This window comes from Toxorhynchites rutilus, chromosome 2, assembly GCF_029784135.1.
Source record: "Toxorhynchites rutilus septentrionalis strain SRP chromosome 2, ASM2978413v1, whole genome shotgun sequence".
In the NCBI taxonomy this organism is placed as follows: domain Eukaryota; kingdom Metazoa; phylum Arthropoda; class Insecta; order Diptera; family Culicidae; genus Toxorhynchites; species Toxorhynchites rutilus.
In genome coordinates this window covers 120,999,909-121,019,297 of record NC_073745.1, presented here as the reverse complement: position 1 = coordinate 121,019,297, position 19,389 = coordinate 120,999,909, and the positions used below count along the sequence as shown (strand labels likewise).

At 42.6% G+C, this 19,389-nt stretch overlaps 2 protein-coding genes across 6 annotated transcripts in view; one reads left to right on the top strand and one right to left on the bottom strand.

The window, feature by feature from the left end:
• The window catches only part of LOC129764385 (sperm surface protein Sp17), a 286,996-nt gene that overhangs the window by 112,290 nt on the left and 155,317 nt on the right, over positions 1 to 19,389 (top strand). The window lies entirely within an intron of this gene.
• LOC129764383 (uncharacterized) lies at positions 9,547 to 16,469 on the bottom strand. Of its 4 annotated transcripts, XM_055763396.1 has the most exons (6): positions 16,263 to 16,469; positions 16,146 to 16,205; positions 11,324 to 16,091; positions 9,802 to 11,269; positions 9,685 to 9,744; positions 9,547 to 9,630 (listed from the first exon to the last, which is right to left on the bottom strand). In XM_055763396.1, the coding sequence occupies exons 3-4, from the start codon at positions 15,987 to 15,989 to the stop codon at positions 10,059 to 10,061; spliced, it is 5,877 nt and encodes a 1,958-aa protein (XP_055619371.1). In that variant the 5' UTR covers positions 15,990 to 16,091; positions 16,146 to 16,205; positions 16,263 to 16,469; the 3' UTR covers positions 9,547 to 9,630; positions 9,685 to 9,744; positions 9,802 to 10,058. The 4 variants fall into 4 exon arrangements, with proteins under 4 accessions (XP_055619371.1, XP_055619368.1, XP_055619369.1 ...); XM_055763393.1 differs by having other exon boundaries at positions 9,802 to 16,091; XM_055763394.1 differs by having other exon boundaries at positions 9,802 to 16,205.

Below are 19,389 nucleotides of genomic sequence, written 5' to 3'. Positions count from 1 at the left end.
AGGAAAGGAAAAGGAAAAGGAAAAGGAAAAGGAAAAGGAAAAGGAAAAGGAAAAGGAAAAGGAAAAGGAAAAGGAAAAGGAAAAGGAAAAGGAAAAGGAAAAGGAAAAGGAAAGGAAAAGGAAAAGGAAAAGGAAAAGGAAAAGGAAAAGGAAAAGGAAAAGGGAGCAAAACTTTCAAGCATTGCTTCTCTCCTTTGAGCGCCATTTTGAGAACTGAAGAACAAACATCAAAATCCAAGAAAAAGAATCATTCTACACACTCCTTCAAAATAAGGTTTTCAAGTGCACACTTAGGTTTTTAACTGTACACTCAAAAGAAATTCATCAAATTTAAGTTTACCAAATTTTCAACAATTCCACATCTTACCTCACATACATTTTTAGTTCATCTGTTATAGAATCAAAAAAAGATAAAAAGATAAAAATAATTGTTAGACCACAACCTCAGATTTTGCTATGGCAACCTTTGCGATCACACCATATAAATTTCGCAGTGGTCGTTTCAAGTTTGTTCCCAAAAATTGCAACATTAAACATTCACTTTTGGCCCAACATTACCCGACTGGTGTTCCTTCACTTGGCAAAAACCCCTCACTGAAGTTCGATTGAGCCCTGTGGCACACATCCGCTCGATCAACTCGCAGTTATCAATAAAATAACCAATTCGATAGGTCAATTAATGTTTAAGAGTCAATCAACGGCGGAAATTTAAATAAATCCAAATTAATTACGCCCGGCTGCGAGAGCCGTCAACACTACACTCACCGAGTGTTCGTCATTAGCGACGGGTGGTCAGATTGCGAAATTATTTATGATACTCATTTAGCTCGAGTGAAGCATTGGAAATTTATGTGCTCAGCATGGCGGCGACGGCGGCGGTGGTGCCCTCCCAGGGCGGTAAAAGTTGTAGCAGCTGGTGTGCTGCTGAATTGGTTACCTCCACCGAAAAGTTCTAGCCTCTACAGAGCGCAAGCATAGAGACTTGCCTGACATATATTCGAAGCCGAACTTGTTTGCCAGGGAAAACATATTAATTGAGATAAAATTTATGGTAATTGGACCAGTGTAGAATAATTGAGAACTTTTGGATGAATGTGTTATGTATTGATTACCCTCCTCGATACCTTCCACTGTGTTCAAAACGGACGGGGAAAGTGAATCTACGCATGTGGTACAAAATGGAGTAAATCGACCAATTTGTTCCTTCATTAACGAAAAGTCATTAACACTCGATCAATTTACGACGATGATAGACGACAGAGATTAGCAGTTTGGTATGTGACCGAACGATTAATGACGCAGGATTATGGAGCAATTGATTTCGTGACTGAGCTGTCTTTCCCACAACTCCTCTTAATCTCTTGTTAATTTCAATGTTCTCGGGAATTAGAACTGGGAGCGCCTTAATAATAGTTTAGCTTCATTAGCAAGGCATGTCAAGTTGTCGAGATGTAAACGACATTTGACATTTTCTTTTCCTTTAAGGTTTTCTCAGCTACAAATGAGTTTTTTTTTGCCGAAAAAGCATAATTTGCAAGAAGTTTCACTTTGAAGGCGATAATATTAATGTAAATGATAAATGAAGCATTTTATTCATAAACCAAAATTCCTAATATATCTGACAGAATATATACTCATTCCATAATTATGTTAAATATTATTTTCATCCGCCTAAGCATCAGCTTTATTTGCGAGTCAGGATCATTTTTCACATCAAATATTGCTGGGCTCGATTTTCCATTCTCCATTAACACGCCGCAGTTCAAAGTCAGCGATACAAATCCTCTGAACACAACAAAGCCTTATCTGGAGGCACGTATTAAGTGTTATCTGATGCTACAAAGGAACGAATGAAAGGAAGAACCTTAAATGGTGGCAATGCCTGTCAAAGTTTGCACACACATTTGCATGCTTGGCCGTGGAGGTGGTTGGAATGCGTTGGGAAGTCAGGATGAAAGAGGGTCTACAACGTCGATAATTTATGTCCGTGCTTCGTGTTCTTTCCCTGAAAGTATAAATAAAAACTCGATAAAAAAAATGCAACACAAGAAATTTCTTGTTCGAGTTCAAAGATTTATTCTCGCACTTATAAACTCCATGATTACTTTTGGTGTATTTCGGATAGTGGTATAGAATAAATTTCAACAATGGGGCACTTTGAAATAATTGGCTGCCTCAAAAGTGTCTTGTGTTTGTTTGTTCTTTTATTCAGAATAAACAGTATTACTCATCAATCATTATGAGTAATTTTCATTTCATAAAATTGTTAGAGTGAATCAAATGAACCAATTGATATAATCATCCTATATAAAGTAAAAAAAAAACTAGAAATCAAGCAATTTAAATATTCAACATTCACCACTTCAAAAGGAAAAGAAAATAATGGAATCTCCAGCACTCGAAGAAGCTCTAAACACCTTCTGCTCGGATTAATCACACTATACCTGCTCGAAAGAATCACACAGCCACTAATCAGTCTAATTTATGCACAACAACCACACAAAAGACTCTCCATGACATGACCACACACAACAAAACAACCAGAAGGATTCATTCGGTGGAAGCCCTTTATTCTCGTGACCACATCAAACGTTCAAAGGATTCGTTTAGAGCGCTTTGTAGCATTATATACTATTATATCCTCTGCCTCGCAGTGCGGAGCATACGCCAAGGTGGAAGAGTATAAAATTCTTCGCACGCGATACAATTCCAGCATGACTTTTATTTTGCATTTTTCTCCTCCAACTTCAGTGATCCACTGGGCCTCTCCTTCTCCCCCATTCATCAGCCCAACATTCGCCGACGCGATATGGGATGGCCCTGAAATGGATGAACGATAGAGCATGCATAAATACGATACCTACAGATGAGAGGCCTGTAACACAGAAATCAAAACGTGTAACGATGTCGCCCACTGCATTAAGTGCCAAGGGGACCACTCCTCTTCCAACAGGAAGTGCCCAATATGGCTAAAAGAAAATGACATAACCAAGATTAGAATAGATCAAGGCATTTCACATAAACAAGCCAAGGATCTGTACAACATTAAAAATAATGGACCTTCATATTCAAGTGTCCTACAAGACAGGCTAAATAACATTCAAAAACCGACTGCTAGCTGCAACAAATGCAAATGTAGTTGCGTTTCAGCTGAAAACTGTCCGGCAACAATTCGCGAAAGCACTCCATCCACAGTTGACACTACTATGTCCGAATCTGATACCTCGACTACCGAATCAGAATATGATTCCGATGTTTCAATGACAATATCTGAGGTCCCAAGGAAAACCAAGAGGAAGATATATTCCAAAAACACATCTTCAGAAGAGCTAAAAACCTCAGAAGATGAACTTCGACAAAATAAAGAGAAACAAAGGAAGAAGACACGAAACAATCAGGAATCAACGGAAACCACACCACAAAAAAAACACACACACACAAAACAACGCACTACACCACAACACACAAAACAGCAACACACATAACAGCACACAAAACCACAACACACAAAACAACAACACACAAAACAACAACACACAGAACAACAACACACAAAATAACAAACAAAACAAAAATGACAAGAGATCCGAAAAGAACAGCACCCCTTCCAAGGGTAAATAAGATCCACCAAACCCGCCAATACATTCACTCCAACGAACAAACTAGCTATTCAGTAGAACATTCGAAGCCTACAAAGAAATTTTCCGGAATTACAAACATTAATCAATAAATATAATCCCACAATCATAGCTCTCCAAGAGACTATGACGCAGAGAAATTTTCACAAAGATTCTATCAAAGGTTACCTAACTTATTTCAAAGAAGGACCCAACCCCTCATTCAACGGGGTTGCAACTTCAATAAAAATCGGCACCCCCCACAATTTTCTCCCCGTTATTACCGCTCTACAAGCAGTGGCAATACGCATAAACCTTCCGTTTCCAATCACAGTAGCCAGTATATACATTTCTCCTACGTCCGATGTGGCTCCTCTACGGAGTCAACTGGACCATCTTCTCAACCAACTTCCCTCCCCAATTCTCCTTATGGGTAATTTCAATGCTCACTCATATGCCTGGGGAAGCTCATACCTCAATCGAAGAGGCTCCATTTTAGAGGATTTTCTCTCCGACAACACTCTCACTCTTCTGAACAACAGCCAACACACCAGAATCGATTCTGCTTCTGGCTCTTCTTCGGCCATAGATCTCACCATTGCTTCCCCCAACTTTGTTCAAAGCTTTCATGGAACACCCACGATGATAGCTGCAACAGCGATCATCTCCCAATATGTATTTCCCTTGGCCAACCTTCTCCAATTTCAACAAGGAAATTTGAATATGCAAACTGGGCTGGCTATCAATGTGACATTGAAAGCTGCCTCTCAGACAAACAAGATTGGACACCCGAGGACTTTTCCCAAGCCGTCCTTGAGGTTGCAATACGGCACATTCCTAGAACCAGCGGAAATCCTGGTAGAAAATGCGTCCCATGGTGGACACCTGAAGTAAATACAGCCATCAAAGACAGAAGAAAAGCCTTACGAAAGCTAAGAAAGGCCCATCCGGATAACCCATCTAAGCACACTCTGCTAGAGGAATTCCATAGGGCTCGCAACAATGCTAGAGCTATTATTAAAACAGTCAAGCATAACAGCTGGATTAAATTCGTCAATGATATTAATCCCAACACGTCGTCAAAGGAATTATGGAGCAAAATTGCCAGGCTTCATGGGAAAAAAAGGAACAACGAATACAACCTTCTAATTAACGGTCAGTATACAAATGATCGCAAAACGATAGCAGAGGCCTTAGGAGATTTCTTTGCCTCCACCTCAGCTAACCAAAGCTTCGATACTACCTTCCAAACTCGCAAGGCAGTATGCGAAAAAATCCCCATTGATTTTGACACTGATGCAGATTTTGACTTCAATAGAAATCTTTCATTCAAAGAACTAGAATGGGCCTTAAACAAAGCAACACGCGGCTCCACTGGACCAGATGACATCAGCTACCCAATGCTGAAAAACCTACCCTATCTTGGGAAAAAAGTTCTTTTAAAACTTTACAACAATGTATGGAACAGTGGAATTTTCCCAAATTGCTGGAAAGAGGGCCTAATGGTCTCTCTGCCTAAACCAGACAAGAATAATCACCTGCTGGACAACTTCCGTCCCATCACTCTTCTGAGTTGCGTCGGTAAAATCATGGAAAAAATTATCAACCGGCGCTTAACGACCTTTTTAGAGTCAAACAAGCTGCTCGACCCTAGACAATTTGCCTTCTGCGCGGGTAAAAGTACAGAAGACTGCCTCGTAGCTCTCGAAAAAGTTTTAGACGATGCCGCTGAAAGTAATCTGCACGCAGATGTTGTATCACTCGATCTTAGGAAGGCCTTCGATCGACCATGGAGGTACCCAGTTCTGAAAAATCTTCTCAACTGGGGGGTTCGTGGTAGATTAGGCTTCTTCATCAAAGTGTTTCTGGAAAACAGAATTTTTAAAACAATCATCAACAATCACAAGTCTTCATTGAAAATCCTTGAAAACGGGTTTCCCCAAGGTTCAGTTCTTTCTCCAACACTCTTCATTGTTGCCATGCAACCTATTTTTGAATTAATTCCCGACAGTAACATTTTTGTTTATGCCGATGATATCACTCTTGTTACTGTCAGTGCCTTTGGGTTAGCACAGAGAAAGAGACTTCAAAGTACAATTGATTCCATACAAAACTGGGCCCAACACACAGGATTCCAATTTTCGCCAGAAAAATCCCGATTCATTCACATTGGCAAAACACTCAAAAAGAAATCCGTCCTAAAGCTTAATCAATCCGAAATCCCTCAGAAGAGAACACTCAGAATACTGGGTGTTACCTTCGATACTAGGCTTAACTTTTTACATCATGCTCAATTGGTCAAAAAAGCCGCCAACAGGAAAATGAATATCCTCAAGTCCATTACAGGAAGTTTATCTTCTGGACACAGAGAAACACTGCTTAAAATCATCAATATCTGGTTGGTCCTCTAAATCCTTTACGGTGTAGGCATCTTCAGCCGTGGTGGGGACAGAGTACTCAACGCCATTGAACCCATCTACACCAAAGCAATAAAGCTAGCAACAGGAGCCTTCGTCACGAGTCCCACTTCTGCCGTCATGGCGGAAAGTGGCCATCTACCTTTCAAATACCTTGTGACAAGAATTATTAAAGCCATCCGACAACTTTCACTGCCTGACAATGACCCCCATGTACCATTAGTAATTCGAGCTAAAAACTGGTTCAAAGACCTCACAAATCAGGACCTTCCCGATATATGCGCACTTTCAACTGCCACGGGAAGAAAATGGAACGTCAAACCGCCGAACGTGAATCTTGATCTTCTCAAGTCTGTCCGTGCGGGAGACCCTCCACAAAAAGTGAAAACCTGCTTCAATCACCTCACGGCAACCTATTTCAAATTCGAACACCAGGTCTACACAGACGGTTCTGTTAACTCCGATGGAGTTGGGTGTGGAATTTTCGAGAACAGATACACCGGTAGCTTTTCTCTTCCACCGCAATGCTCCATCTTCAGTACGGAAGCTTTTGCTCTATTAATAGCTACACAAGAGTGTACCCATGATCACCTTCCTGCGGTAATTTTCTCCGATTCAGCTAGCTGTCTTCAAGACCTGCTCAGTGGAAACAGTAGAAACCCATGGATAATACAGACAGAAGAGGCTGCTTCAGAAAAAAACGTCTCCTACTGTTGGGTTCCTGGTCATTCCGGAATCCTCGGAAGCACAGCCGCAGACAAACTGGCCGGTAAGGGTAGCAAAATAGAACCACCAGTTATACCCTGTCCTCGAACCGATATAGTTCGATGGGTCAAACAGCGAATTCGGGACAGCTGGAACCAGTGCCACAAATTATCAAAATCTGTTCACGAATGAAGACATTAGCTTTTTCCCAGTGTCGGATGAATTTTCTTCTGTTGAAACTCAACGCCATATCTGTCATAATGAGTATAACACAAGAGTCGACACGCGTGAACTTTGTCTGGTATATTGAACGAATAGAGCATGAACGAATTTCGGAAAGCCTGCATTCAGGCACTTCCATTACTGTCAATAATTTCAGGTGATTATCACGAACGTTAAGTTGATCCTCATCGCTTGCAGTGATTTTTTATTGAAAACGTGTTTGATTTCCATATTTGGAAACAAAGGAATCCGGAGAAGGCAACATTAGCTTTCGTTGAGCGTTGACCGTTGTGCGGTGTTGAGCGGTTGAGCGACATCTTGCGTTGAACGGCGTTGAGCGTTCCGTTTCCGTTTCCGTTTCTTTTTCTTTTTCATACTGTATTATAATGACTTTCAACACCTTTTTGGCTGGCTTGTCACTTCCATTTTTGGAAGAATGTCGGGAGTGAGAATTCAACTCGCGATCTTTACCGTGAAGGGTACGGTCCGTTCCCGTTTCCGTTTCCGCTTTATATGATCTTTTACTATCGCCATTTCGCTCTACCATAATCTTAGTTTCTAACACTTTCTTTATCTAACTCCATTTCACTAACTCCATTTCACTAACACCATTTTCGGTCTCCTAGGGCAGTTTTCAATGCACCGGAAGCCACCGGAATACGATATTCGACTTCCGTTGTTTAAGCCCTTCCATCCAATATCCATATCGTAAGGGTTTTATATGATTGCTAGTCATTTATAACCAGTATCATTAAACCGGAAATCAAAACAAGATTATGTTCGTTTCTCGCTCGTCTGTTATTGTCACCCATTGCCCATATAATTGGGGTGTACGCCATTTCTGGCCAATCGGGAGTAGATTCATAAAATATAGCTAGAGTTATACCATACATTTCATTGCCAATGTCGCCAAAAACAAGAATTTTGTATAATAAATGGCTATCCTTTACCATTAATCGATTTTACTTTCAATTAGTTGACGTTGAATTTTATGCTTTGATTTTCACTAACACGCAATGATATTCAATTTCGACGTTACGAATATCATGGCGAAAATGAATATGCAAATGAAAAATGAACTTTATGGCAAGCTGATGTTGATGTTCATTGCACTGGTGTTCATTGATAGTGTTGTTCCATATTTATCGACTCTCGCTTGAGCAGTAGGTTGTCAATACAAGGCAGGCTGAAATTCGCCATATTTGAATGCCGTGAACGTGAATATTTTCGGCACTGGCTGGAACATAGGCTGGTTAAATAGCCCTCCCACCCATCTCCATCAAATCAAAAATACCACGCTTCCTTGGTTTGATCAAAACAACAGCAAAGAAAGACGGGTGCTAACCCGCCTTGGAATTGGACACACTTTCTTTACACACTCACACCTAATGGAGAAAACCGAAAGACCACTTTGCGCATGTAACTTAGCCCAAGTTTCAGTTAGACATCTTCTACTAGAATGCCAACACACCATGCTCGTGCCCAACACAATATAGGTCAGAGTCTCCGAGACATTCTCAGTAGAGAGGAGACACAGGAAGCCAATTTAATTGCGTTTCTGAAAGAAACCGGCTTCTTTGGTAAAATCTAAACTACATCCTTATTTCAGTTAGTCACTTCACCGCCGCGTATGCATATACATGTAGATATAAATAAATAAAATGTATATATTTGTATACATGTACATGCGCATGCATGCACAGGTATATGTACAAAATTACAAATCTAACAAATAAATTGGCGTATGTATGTGTATGCATCTATAAACATAAAACATACAAAAATATTAAAATAAATAAAATATATAAACAAAAACATTTTCCATATATAACTCACAAATTAACTTTTTCCAGCATATGCAGCAGTACTATATAATCAAACAGCATACCTTTAAAACATATTATTATTTTATTTACTCAATTCTAACCACACTAATTCATTCTTATCCAGCATTTTACTAAAACCATTAAATTTTACTACATTTATAAATCACCTAACATCACATCATTCCTTCCCACTCTATCCCACCCCTTTTCCTTACCTTTCCTTTCCTTTTCCTCCCCACCTCCCCCTCCCCCTATATTTCCTTTTGATCTAGAGCTAGGTTCTACGATGCTTTGTCGCCGCTTTGGAACTCATTAATAACAATACAATTACGTTACAGCTTATATTAAACATCTTACATGGCATAGGATTCTTTCCTACCTTCGCCCGGTTTTACAACTGAACAGACAGGTCCGCTGAATATGGTTTTTTCTTCTTTTTCACCAGCCTCCTCAAGACTGGTGCTCAACGGCTCTTCTCAGAGCTAGAGGCGAATGAACTGAAAAGTTCAAACCCTCTTAAAGCCAAAAAGAAGAAGAAGAAGAGAGGCCAGTAAAAGCAATTTGCGGAAACTTGGAAGGAAGGTGATTTACGACAGCCTCCGGTGACCTACGACTCTACGTGAAACACCACATCCCAAAAACCGGGGTCCATATTTGATGTGTCCTTTTATGCACCAATGATCAAACAACGCTGAGGATGCTGCTGACGCTGTTCCATATCACATAACGTCGAATTAGAACGACCTTTAAAATGATCCTTGTTAGCGAGAACAATGGCCGATTTTCCGAGCTGATCGCAGTGCGAGTTAAAAACTCTTTTTGTGGTTGCGAAGCAGCTTTAAACTGCAATTTTCAAATATTTATTTCATGTAATAACAATATGCATTTTCATCTTACATTTTTCGGTCTTCTATCTTTGAATTCAAATACGTGACGGCAATGCTTCGGCTGACAATCCTATTCAAATTACAATTCATTATTGTCAGCTTCCAAATCTTATTTATATGTACTTACTGTGCCAGTCACTCAATAATCCCTATCTAATCAAATCAATTTCAATCTCTACTAACTATTCTACTATACTTTCCAAATAATCTAATAATTTCTCCGCTATTCTGCTATACACCTTCGCTTTGTTTTCTGTTTGTGTACCGCTGACAGTTCTCGGTTCTCGAGCTTTCCATGCTGAGCTTTTTCGCTCGTTTCCCAAACAGTGCTCCCAGTGGCAACATCCTCCCCCCCGTAACACTGCTCACTGGTGCAGTTTTACCTCATGCAACATCTAGAACCGCAAGCTTGGACACTGGTCTTCTCAAGAGCCCTCTCAATGTTTGGATTGTAGCCTGTCGTACCCTTCCATCGCTAGCTGTTACAATCTCCAACACACGCCCACGTTCCCAGCTATTCCTTTTTGCCTCATCCACCACAAGAACTAGATCTCCTACGGCCAATGGTCTAGTATCTCCGAACCATTTAGTTCGCTTGGTCAATGTGGGAAGATACTCCCGAATCCACCTTCTCCAAAAAATATCCAGTTGATGTTGAATCTGGTTCCATGTGTTCCTAATGGCAGCTGCAGAATCTGTCGGCAGTATCGAAGGTTGACGTACACCAGTCGAGCTTCCCAAGAGCAAATGATTCGGAGTCAGAGCTTCACTCTCTCCGGAATCTAACGGCAAGTATGTTAACGGTCGACTGTTTACTATGGACTCAGCTTCAATCACGAATGTTTGCAACGATTCCTCGTCGAGTTTTCTATCATTATTATAAGCAGTTATCATGGCGGTTTTGACGGATCTCACCATTCTCTCCCATGCCCCACCCATATGAGGCGCAGCGGGTGGAATGAATATCCACTTGGTTGTTGTACTGGTAAATGTGGCTGCTAATCCTTCGTGCACTGCTCGGAGTTGTTCTTTTAATATTCGTTCCGCTCCTTGGAAGTTCGTCCCATTGTCACTGTAAATTTCTGCGGGGAATCCCCGCCGACACAGGAATCGTCGAACGCACTTCACACACGAATCTGTAGAAAGGCTGTGGGCAACTTCAACGTGCACTGCACGAACGGTGAGACAGGTGAATAACGCAATCCATCTCTTGACGCTACTTCGGCCGACCTTCACCATTAATGGTCCAAAGAAATCTAACCCTGTGTAGGTAAACGGTCGAACACATGAAGCCAATCTAGCGGATGGTAGAGGAGCCATTCGAGGCATCCTTGGGGTGGCATTCCTTATTTTACACCACTGGCAATTTTTTGTTTCCTTCCTCACGACTGACCTTATTTGTGGTATATAGAAACGTTGACGAAGTTCGTTCACTACGGTTTCTGCGTTTGCGTGTCGGAATCTTCGATGGAATTCGTTCACAAGTAGCAAAGTGATTCGGTGGTTCCTTGGCAAAATTACCGGAAACTTCATTTCTTCGGGAGCATGGATTGCCGCTCCAATTCGACCGTCCATTCGTAAGACGCCTGCTTCGTCTAAAAAAGGTGTAAGGTGGAATATACTACTATTACCGTCTAACCGTTTCTGACTTTGATGACCATCTTCCAATAGAGCTATTTCATCAGGAAACACCTGCCACTGCGCCATTCTTAGCAAGGTTATTTCTGCTTTCTGAAGCTCTTCACTGGATAGGATACCGCATTTCTTCTGCTCTCGCTTTCGGTTGGCAATGAAGCGCCAAACGTATGCCGTACTTCTCAACAACCGCTCCCACTTCGAAAAACGATGGCAGTCGATCACTGGTTCCCACGTCTTCATGGTTCGATGAAGATGGCAAGGACGTAGTTCTTCCTCCGTAACTGCTGGCCCGATTTCAAACTGCGGCCAGTTGGTTTCTGATTGTCTCAAGAATTCAGGCCCACGGAACCAAACACTCTCAGAATCTAGACCAGTACTTTTCCCCCATTTTGTTGCCTGATCCGCTGGATTCTGTTTTGAAGGCACCCATTTCCATTCGTCAACGTTAGATGCGGTCAGAATCTCTCCTATTCTGCAGGCCACAAATTGTTTATACCTGCGATGATCTGATCGTATCCATGCCAGTACTGTTGCGGAGTCACTCCATAGATATTTCCTTGTTACAGCGACTGTATGGCTTTCCATTACGAAAAGCATCAACCGAGTACCTAGAACCGCCGCCTGCAATTCAAGACGTGGTATCGATAGCTGCTTCAGAGGTGCCACCTTCGTCTTCGCAGCTACTAAAGTACATTGAGGAACTCCATGATCGTTTATAATCCGAAAATATGCCAGTGCAGAATAGGCAACCTCACTTGCATCCACAAATATGTGTAGTTGGAGCTGATTATAACACTGAGTCGTAGCTCCCAGAAAATAACATCGTGGGACACGAAAATCAGCGACACTCTGCAAACGACAGATCCATCTATTCCAACGCTCAAAAATGTCGCCGTCTACTTTCTGGTCCCATTGAGTGCCCGCCCGCCATACGTCTTGGAGTAACACTTTGCCATGGACCAATAGCATACTCAGCAACCCCAGTGGATCGAAGAAGCCCATCAGACATTTCAACATCTGTCGTTTGGTTGGACGTTCACCTTCCATGATTAATTTCTCGATCTCGTCTAACATATGAGTGGAATACCCAAGTTCATCATCTTCTGTCAGCCAAAGCATGCCCAGTACTCGTTCGTGATTCTTCGTTTTGTCAGTGCTCAGCGTTTTACTCCCTGATGAAGCAGGTTCTCCGAGACGTGCTAGAACATTTTTACTATTTGACTGCCAGTTCCGTAATTGAAATCCAGCTTGACTATGAATCATTCTAACTTCCGCCGATACTTGCGCCGCGGTTTCTTCATTCTCGAAACTGTCCAGGAAGTCGTCGACGTAATGATTATGGAGGATACCTTGTACTGCCCGTGGAAAGCGATCGACGAACTCCTTCGCATTTGTATTTTTAATATACTGAGCGGATGCTGGGGAACAAGTTGCTCCAAACGTAGCTACATTCATTAAATATATCTCTGGCGCACACGTGGGATCCGTACGCCATAGGAATCGTTGAGAATGTCTATCGGCTTCACATATGATTATCTGATGGAACATCTCTTTTATATCTGCTGAAACTCCAACTGAAAATTGTCGGAATCGCGATAGAACGGCGGGCAAAGACGTTAGCTGATCAGGCCCTTTGAGAAGCATTGAGTTGAGTGACACTCCGTTCACAGTTGCTGCAGCATCCCATATAAGTCGTATTTTCTCAGGTTTCTTGGGATTTCTCACCGCTCCAAGCGGCAGGTACCATACTCGTTTCGTGTCTGATCGTGCTAAATCGGCTCGACAAGCCCGATGCGCATAGCCTTTCTCTTGGTACTCCACCAGCTGCTTCTGAAGATTTTCTTTCAGCAGCGGATCCCGTGCCATTCTTCGTTCAAGACATTCAAGCCGACGTAACGCCATATTAAAACTGTCCGGAAACTCAATTACATCGTATCTCCATAGCAGGCCCGTCTGGAACCTCCCATTGACTCGCCGGGTGGTTTGTTCCATTAAGTTCCGAGCTCGTCTGTCTTCAGCAGACTCCAAGTCTCCGATTACCTTCGTACCGACATCTTCCAGTGCGAAGTATTCCTTCACTTCATCGTGTAGTTGCCGATCACAGGCACAATCACAGGCATGGTAGTTCAATGAACAACGGGTATGCTTAGAACCTTTGCCACCGTAGACACACCATCCTAGCCTGGTTTTTACTGCAACAGGTTCATGTATTTTTCCTTCTCTCATTTTTAACGGAACGGTCAGACTCAAGTTGTCGATGCCGATCAGCAGTCGTGGACTTGCGTTCTCATAGCTGGCCACTGGTAATCCGCGAAGGTAACCATACCTAGCCGCGAGATCATCAAAACATAGACTCTGACCATGTAAGGCCAACTTCTTTACTGTACGTGCATCTTCCAACTGCAACTTCCTCTCATTGTTCAAACCGGATATCTTCAACTCCACTTTCTTTGATTCCGATTCCATTCGTGTCACGTCTCCTGTCCATGAGAGACAGAGCGGTGCTCTCCTGCCTTTAACGCCGAGTTCATTCACTAATTTCTCTTCAATTAGAGTGATCGACGATCCTTCATCGAGGAATGCGAAGGTAGTGATACTGGAACGAGAACCGTACAGTTTGACCGGAACTATGCGAAACAACAAGGATTGTTCGAAGGAACCGTGGGAGTAATTTCCGGACACAGTAGCTCTGAGCGATGGCTCATTCTCGGGATGACTCGATCGATCCGAATGTAGAAGTTTATGATGGCGAAACTCGCAGCCACCAATTCCACAACGACTCGCCGTGCGGCAGCTTCTTCTCCCATGTGCATTCAGGCAGCTTCGACACAGAGCATTACGCTGTACACTCTTCCAACGTCCATCCACTGAAAATGACTTGAATAGTCCGCAATCATATACACGATGATCACCCCTCTTGCAGATGCAGCACAGCTTTATTGGTTCTCGATTTATTTCCTTTTCATCGACGTGTGCATTGATTGTTCCTCTCTGACTCGATCTGGGTTTCTCCACCATAGAATTTGCGCCGTAGCTCCCGGAGTACAAGGTGACTCTACTAACGGATGACACTATACCTGTCATGAATTCTCCAAAGGTCTTCAGGTTTACAACTTGATATCGCAATGAGAAACTCGCCCACTCCATTTTGATGTGTGCTGGCAATTTGGTCACCAACTCCATAAGCAACGATGGATTGGAAAGGTGATCCCGTTGACCCGCTGCTTCCAAGTGATCACATAGACTCTGGACTGCCATCCCGAAATCGATGAGTGTTTCTAGTTTATCTGATTTCGGTGCGGGAACCGAACGAACTTTGTCCAAAAGGGCGTTGATCAGTAATTCTGGCCGTCCATAAAGTAGTTGAAGTGTATTTAGCACCTGGGGAACTGTTTCAGGTAATAATAAACGGCTTTTTACCGCTTCATACGCGGCTCCTTTCAAACATCTTTGTATACGGGAGAGGTTCTCGGCACTACTATATCCACAAACTTGAGTTGTGTTAATGAAGCTGCTTATAAATATAGGCCAATCGACAGGGTTGCCCGAAAACGTAGGCAAATCACGTGGCATGACTTGTCTGGCAGCTAATTGTGAGGGTGTTGGAACATATTCGCTTTGGGCATTCCCAAACGGATGTCTTCCGTTCATATCACTTGCGGGATTTGCATTATAAGTTGTCGGAACGATAGGAACTGTTCCAAGGGGGGGAATGCAATGTTGCTGGTGGTTCCCAGTAGGAAAAAGGCCGGGATTCACACCAGAAATAGTTGGGAGTCCGTATGTAACAGGAACTGTCCCACTGTAAGGCACTTTACTCGTTGATGTTTGAGCAAGGCCAAGTGTCCCGAATTGTTTGTATAACTCTTGTAGACCAGTATCAAAATTCGGATGAGCGGAATCCATTTTATTGTTGTCATGGAGCGGCTTACCTTGATGCGGTACAGGAGGGGTAAGTAAGGAGGGGTTACCTACAATAGGCTTCAGAGGCCAGACCTGATCTGCTGTTGTCTGATGTGTTTTCGGATGCGCCTTAGGAATCGCGCCGCTGTAGCTCTGCTGATTCCTCTCGACAAATTCGTGTTGTAGCTGTGATTCGAGCAATGTCCGACGTGGTTGGCCTTCAGGGTATGGTGGTTTCCCATCAGTCGTTCTCGAAATGCGTGTGTCTTTCGGCTGCTCCAGTGAGGCTGCTCCCCGCTCGGGTTTCTCTCGAACATCGGCGCCTTCTACTTGGTCGGCATCCTGAATCCACTGCTCTACTCGTTTACGACTGGACCTCCGACTAACCTTGCTGCGTTGGCTCGTATTGTCACACATGTCATCTATCTGTTGCTCTATCAATGCATATTTTTGCCGCAAAAACTCCTTCCGAATCTCAATCTCTCGTAGCTCGATTGCATTTTGCTCCTCCAATAGCTTCAATTTGAGAGCCACCCTGGCTGAAATACGGTTCGAAGAACTGTGAGATGAAACGCTGTGCGGGGTGCAATTTTTGCACACAAAACTCTGGTTTGCAATCGAAGCATCGACTCCCGCGCACTGCATGTGCCACCATGCATCGCATTGGTCACATTGCACGAAATTGTCGAATGAATCCGACAAGGAACAATTCGCGCAGTTTCCTCTTTCCGCATCTTCTAGTGGTCGGGACGTATTTTCTGCATTGGCCGCCATCGAAAAATTTTAAAGATTTGTTAGCGAGAACAATGGCCGATTTTCCGAGCTGATCGCAGTGCGAGTTAAAAACTCTTTTTGTGGTTGCGAAGCAGCTTTAAACTGCAATTTTCAAATATTTATTTCATGTAATAACAATATGCATTTTCATCTTACATTTTTCGGTCTTCTATCTTTGAATTCAAATACGTGACGGCAATGCTTCGGCTGACAATCCTATTCAAATTACAATTCATTATTGTCAGCTTCCAAATCTTATTTATATGTACTTACTGTGCCAGTCACTCAATAATCCCTATCTAATCAAATCAATTTCAATCTCTACTAACTATTCTACTATACTTTCCAAATAATCTAATAATTTCTCCGCTATTCTGCTATACACCTTCGCTTTGTTTTCTGTTTGTGTACCGCTGACAGTTCTCGGTTCTCGAGCTTTCCATGCTGAGCTTTTTCGCTCGTTTCCCAAACAGTGCTCCCAGTGGCAACAATCCTTTTGGGAATCCGAGAAATTGGAAACCCCAATCCCGGTTCTTTTTCGGGCCAACTGAATTATGCTTTTCCATTCCCGCTTGTCGGAAATTATCGCTTGAGGAGACTGCTAATTAATTGAGTTTGCTGACTAGAAAGGAAAATGCTCCTGTTTAGAGACAGAAAATTGAGTTTAGTTTGTTTTCTTCCCTCATTCGAAATAATGTTAGCGTCTCCCCAGTGGAGGAACCAATTTATGACAATACTATTTTTAAACTGATCCTTTTTCTCTGCTTTTCTTATCGTTACAGGTATGGTCCTTTCCCGAGCATAATTCAGAAGTGAAATATGTATGTAGGAGGTATCTAAACAATAAAAAAAAATGTGTCTGCATCTGTTTTTTTTTTGGCGAGACAGCTATATTTTATGGTGATAAATAATTTTGGGGGACTTGCGTATTGTTTTTGTTATGATAAAAAAAAAAGACGGGTGGGTAATGTCGGGGACATAACCGGAGTGACGTAGGACTATACAAAGGGGACAGCTTTTGTTAAATATATATTTTAAATATATTGTTTTATTTTCTTCTCCTACGTGAATACCTACCTACCTGAAAAATGGATTAGTTCACTGTTTACTCTTTATGAATATGTTGATGGTTCTGAAAAGAACCTTTGGTGTTGTGTTTTTGTTATCACTCGATATTCCCATCTTGTTCGGTTAAACCTTCCTGTTTAGCTATTGCGTTTGCCACTCGCCACAGCTTTCACAGTTGGAAAATTTCGTCCCATCCAGCTTGTGACATGTTGTTCAGTAAATTACATTTAATGGGACGTGCCGAAGAAACACTTTGCCACTCACTGAAACTAATTGTTGCCTTGATGAGCGCCGAACCGAAGCTGCTCTGTTCTTGATGCGGGTTTTCTGATTATCGTGAACAGCTTTGCATGCGAACTCGAGCACTCCGACGGCCGAAACTCTATAAACTCTATAATCGCTGTTAGGTATACTGGTGCTCCGGCACCAATCCGTTCGGCCTAGTTACCCTTGCGGAGCAATCAGTGAATGCGATCAACAGGGAACTGGAGACCTGCACGGTTCGAGTGAGACTTTGCCTTTCCCTTAACTTGTCCTCCATTGTTACGTCTACGATGCCGATGCCGTACAACCACACGGGTTTACGGTTTGAAAGAAAATAAGATATTTTTTTGGGGTCCGCGTGTTTTATACTCTAGCGGTACACACTCACAGCATAGAGACAAATCGGCAGACTCAGCCAGAGGGGCGAGTCCAACGAGACGAACGAATGAGCGTTAAAAGGGAGCGATGGCAAAAAAACACATCAAGGTGCTACTGACATTCAACCGATTCGGTCGTGTTTTTAGCGCCCTTGTAAAAGAGTACGGAAAAATAGGAGTTTTCTCGCACAACTAATCAAATGCTTAGAGCAGCCTTTCTGAAGGCTTGATTAGTCCTAAATACAAATTGATTTTCAGCATCGCAACCCGAGGATAGCAGAAGAGGATATCAACAAACGTTCACTGCGGTGGCGGTGCTCACCGGTTCGCCGGAAAAAGCGCGCGCTTTTTCGGCGTCACCGACGCCACGCCCTCTTTTTCTTTCGGGCAGTGTTGCCAGTTTTTTTCTGTAGTGCTAATAGTGAATCTTAATTATTAAATAAAATCTAAAAAGAAAAAAAAAAACACGCATACAAACAGTGAAGTGACTGAAGCAATTATTAGATTAAGTGTAATTTGAAATTTTCTGCACCTGTTGGTGGCTTTTCAAAGTGCTTTATCGGAACAAAGTGTGATTTTCTGGGAAAATACCCCTTAGTGAATATCCCCCATAAGGAATTTTAGTGGTTTTATATCCGTACCTGCTGACTATAACCTAGGTATAGTCAAGCAGAAGCATGGCTTCAAGTAGCTCCGGGCCTCCGGGAGGCCGGGCTACAAATTTGTACGAGGGTAAACCTACCCAACGTACTGCTCCAAGGTGGGCCGACCCACTGAACGGCAACCTTCAGATCCTGTTACTTCGTGCCACAGGAGAGAACGCGATCCCGACTAACCCGTTCGTCGTGAGTAAGACGATCGCCAACGCTGTAGGAAAGAAATACTACACAGCGCGACCGCAACGGGACGACAAAAAAAGAACGCAATATATCCTTACGGCCAAGGACGAGGATATAATTGGTAAGCTCCTTTTAATCAACAAATTGATCGATGAAACCCCTATCGAAGTAATTTACCACCCTACTCTAAATCAACGTAAATGCGTTGTTACTTGCCGTGATGTAATTGACATCAAAGAATCCGAACTGGTGACAGAGCTTTCCGATCAAGGTGTGATCGATGTCAAGCGAATCACCAGGAAGGAGAATAACATTGTTATCCCAACCGCTACTCTCATTTTGACAATTCGTGGAACTGTTGTTCCCGATTTTATTAACTTCGGATTTATTCGGGCTGGGACTAGAAATTTCTATCCCAACCCAATGCAATGTTTCAAATGCTATAAATTTGGACATACGAGCAAGCGATGCAAACGCGAGAACCCGCTTTGCCGAAATTGTGGACAGGAACATCCAGAACAAAAGGATGGAATTAAAACCTGCAATGCTTCAGCATTTTGCTTGAATTGCCAAGGGGACCATTCCTCCTCGAATAGGAAATGCCCCGTATGGCAAACTGAGAACAACATCACAAAATTAAGAATCGACTATGGTATCTCCTACAAAGAGGCGAAAGAAAAATACAACGGTCAAAATAATGGACCAACTTTTGCAAGTGTTCTGCAAGACAGACTCTCCAACTTGCAAAAACCAACACCCAGCTGCAACTGCAAATGCAACTGCGCCTCGGCCGCTTCGGCCTCTTCTAGCCGCGAAAGCACTCCCCCAATTGACACTACAATCGATACTTCT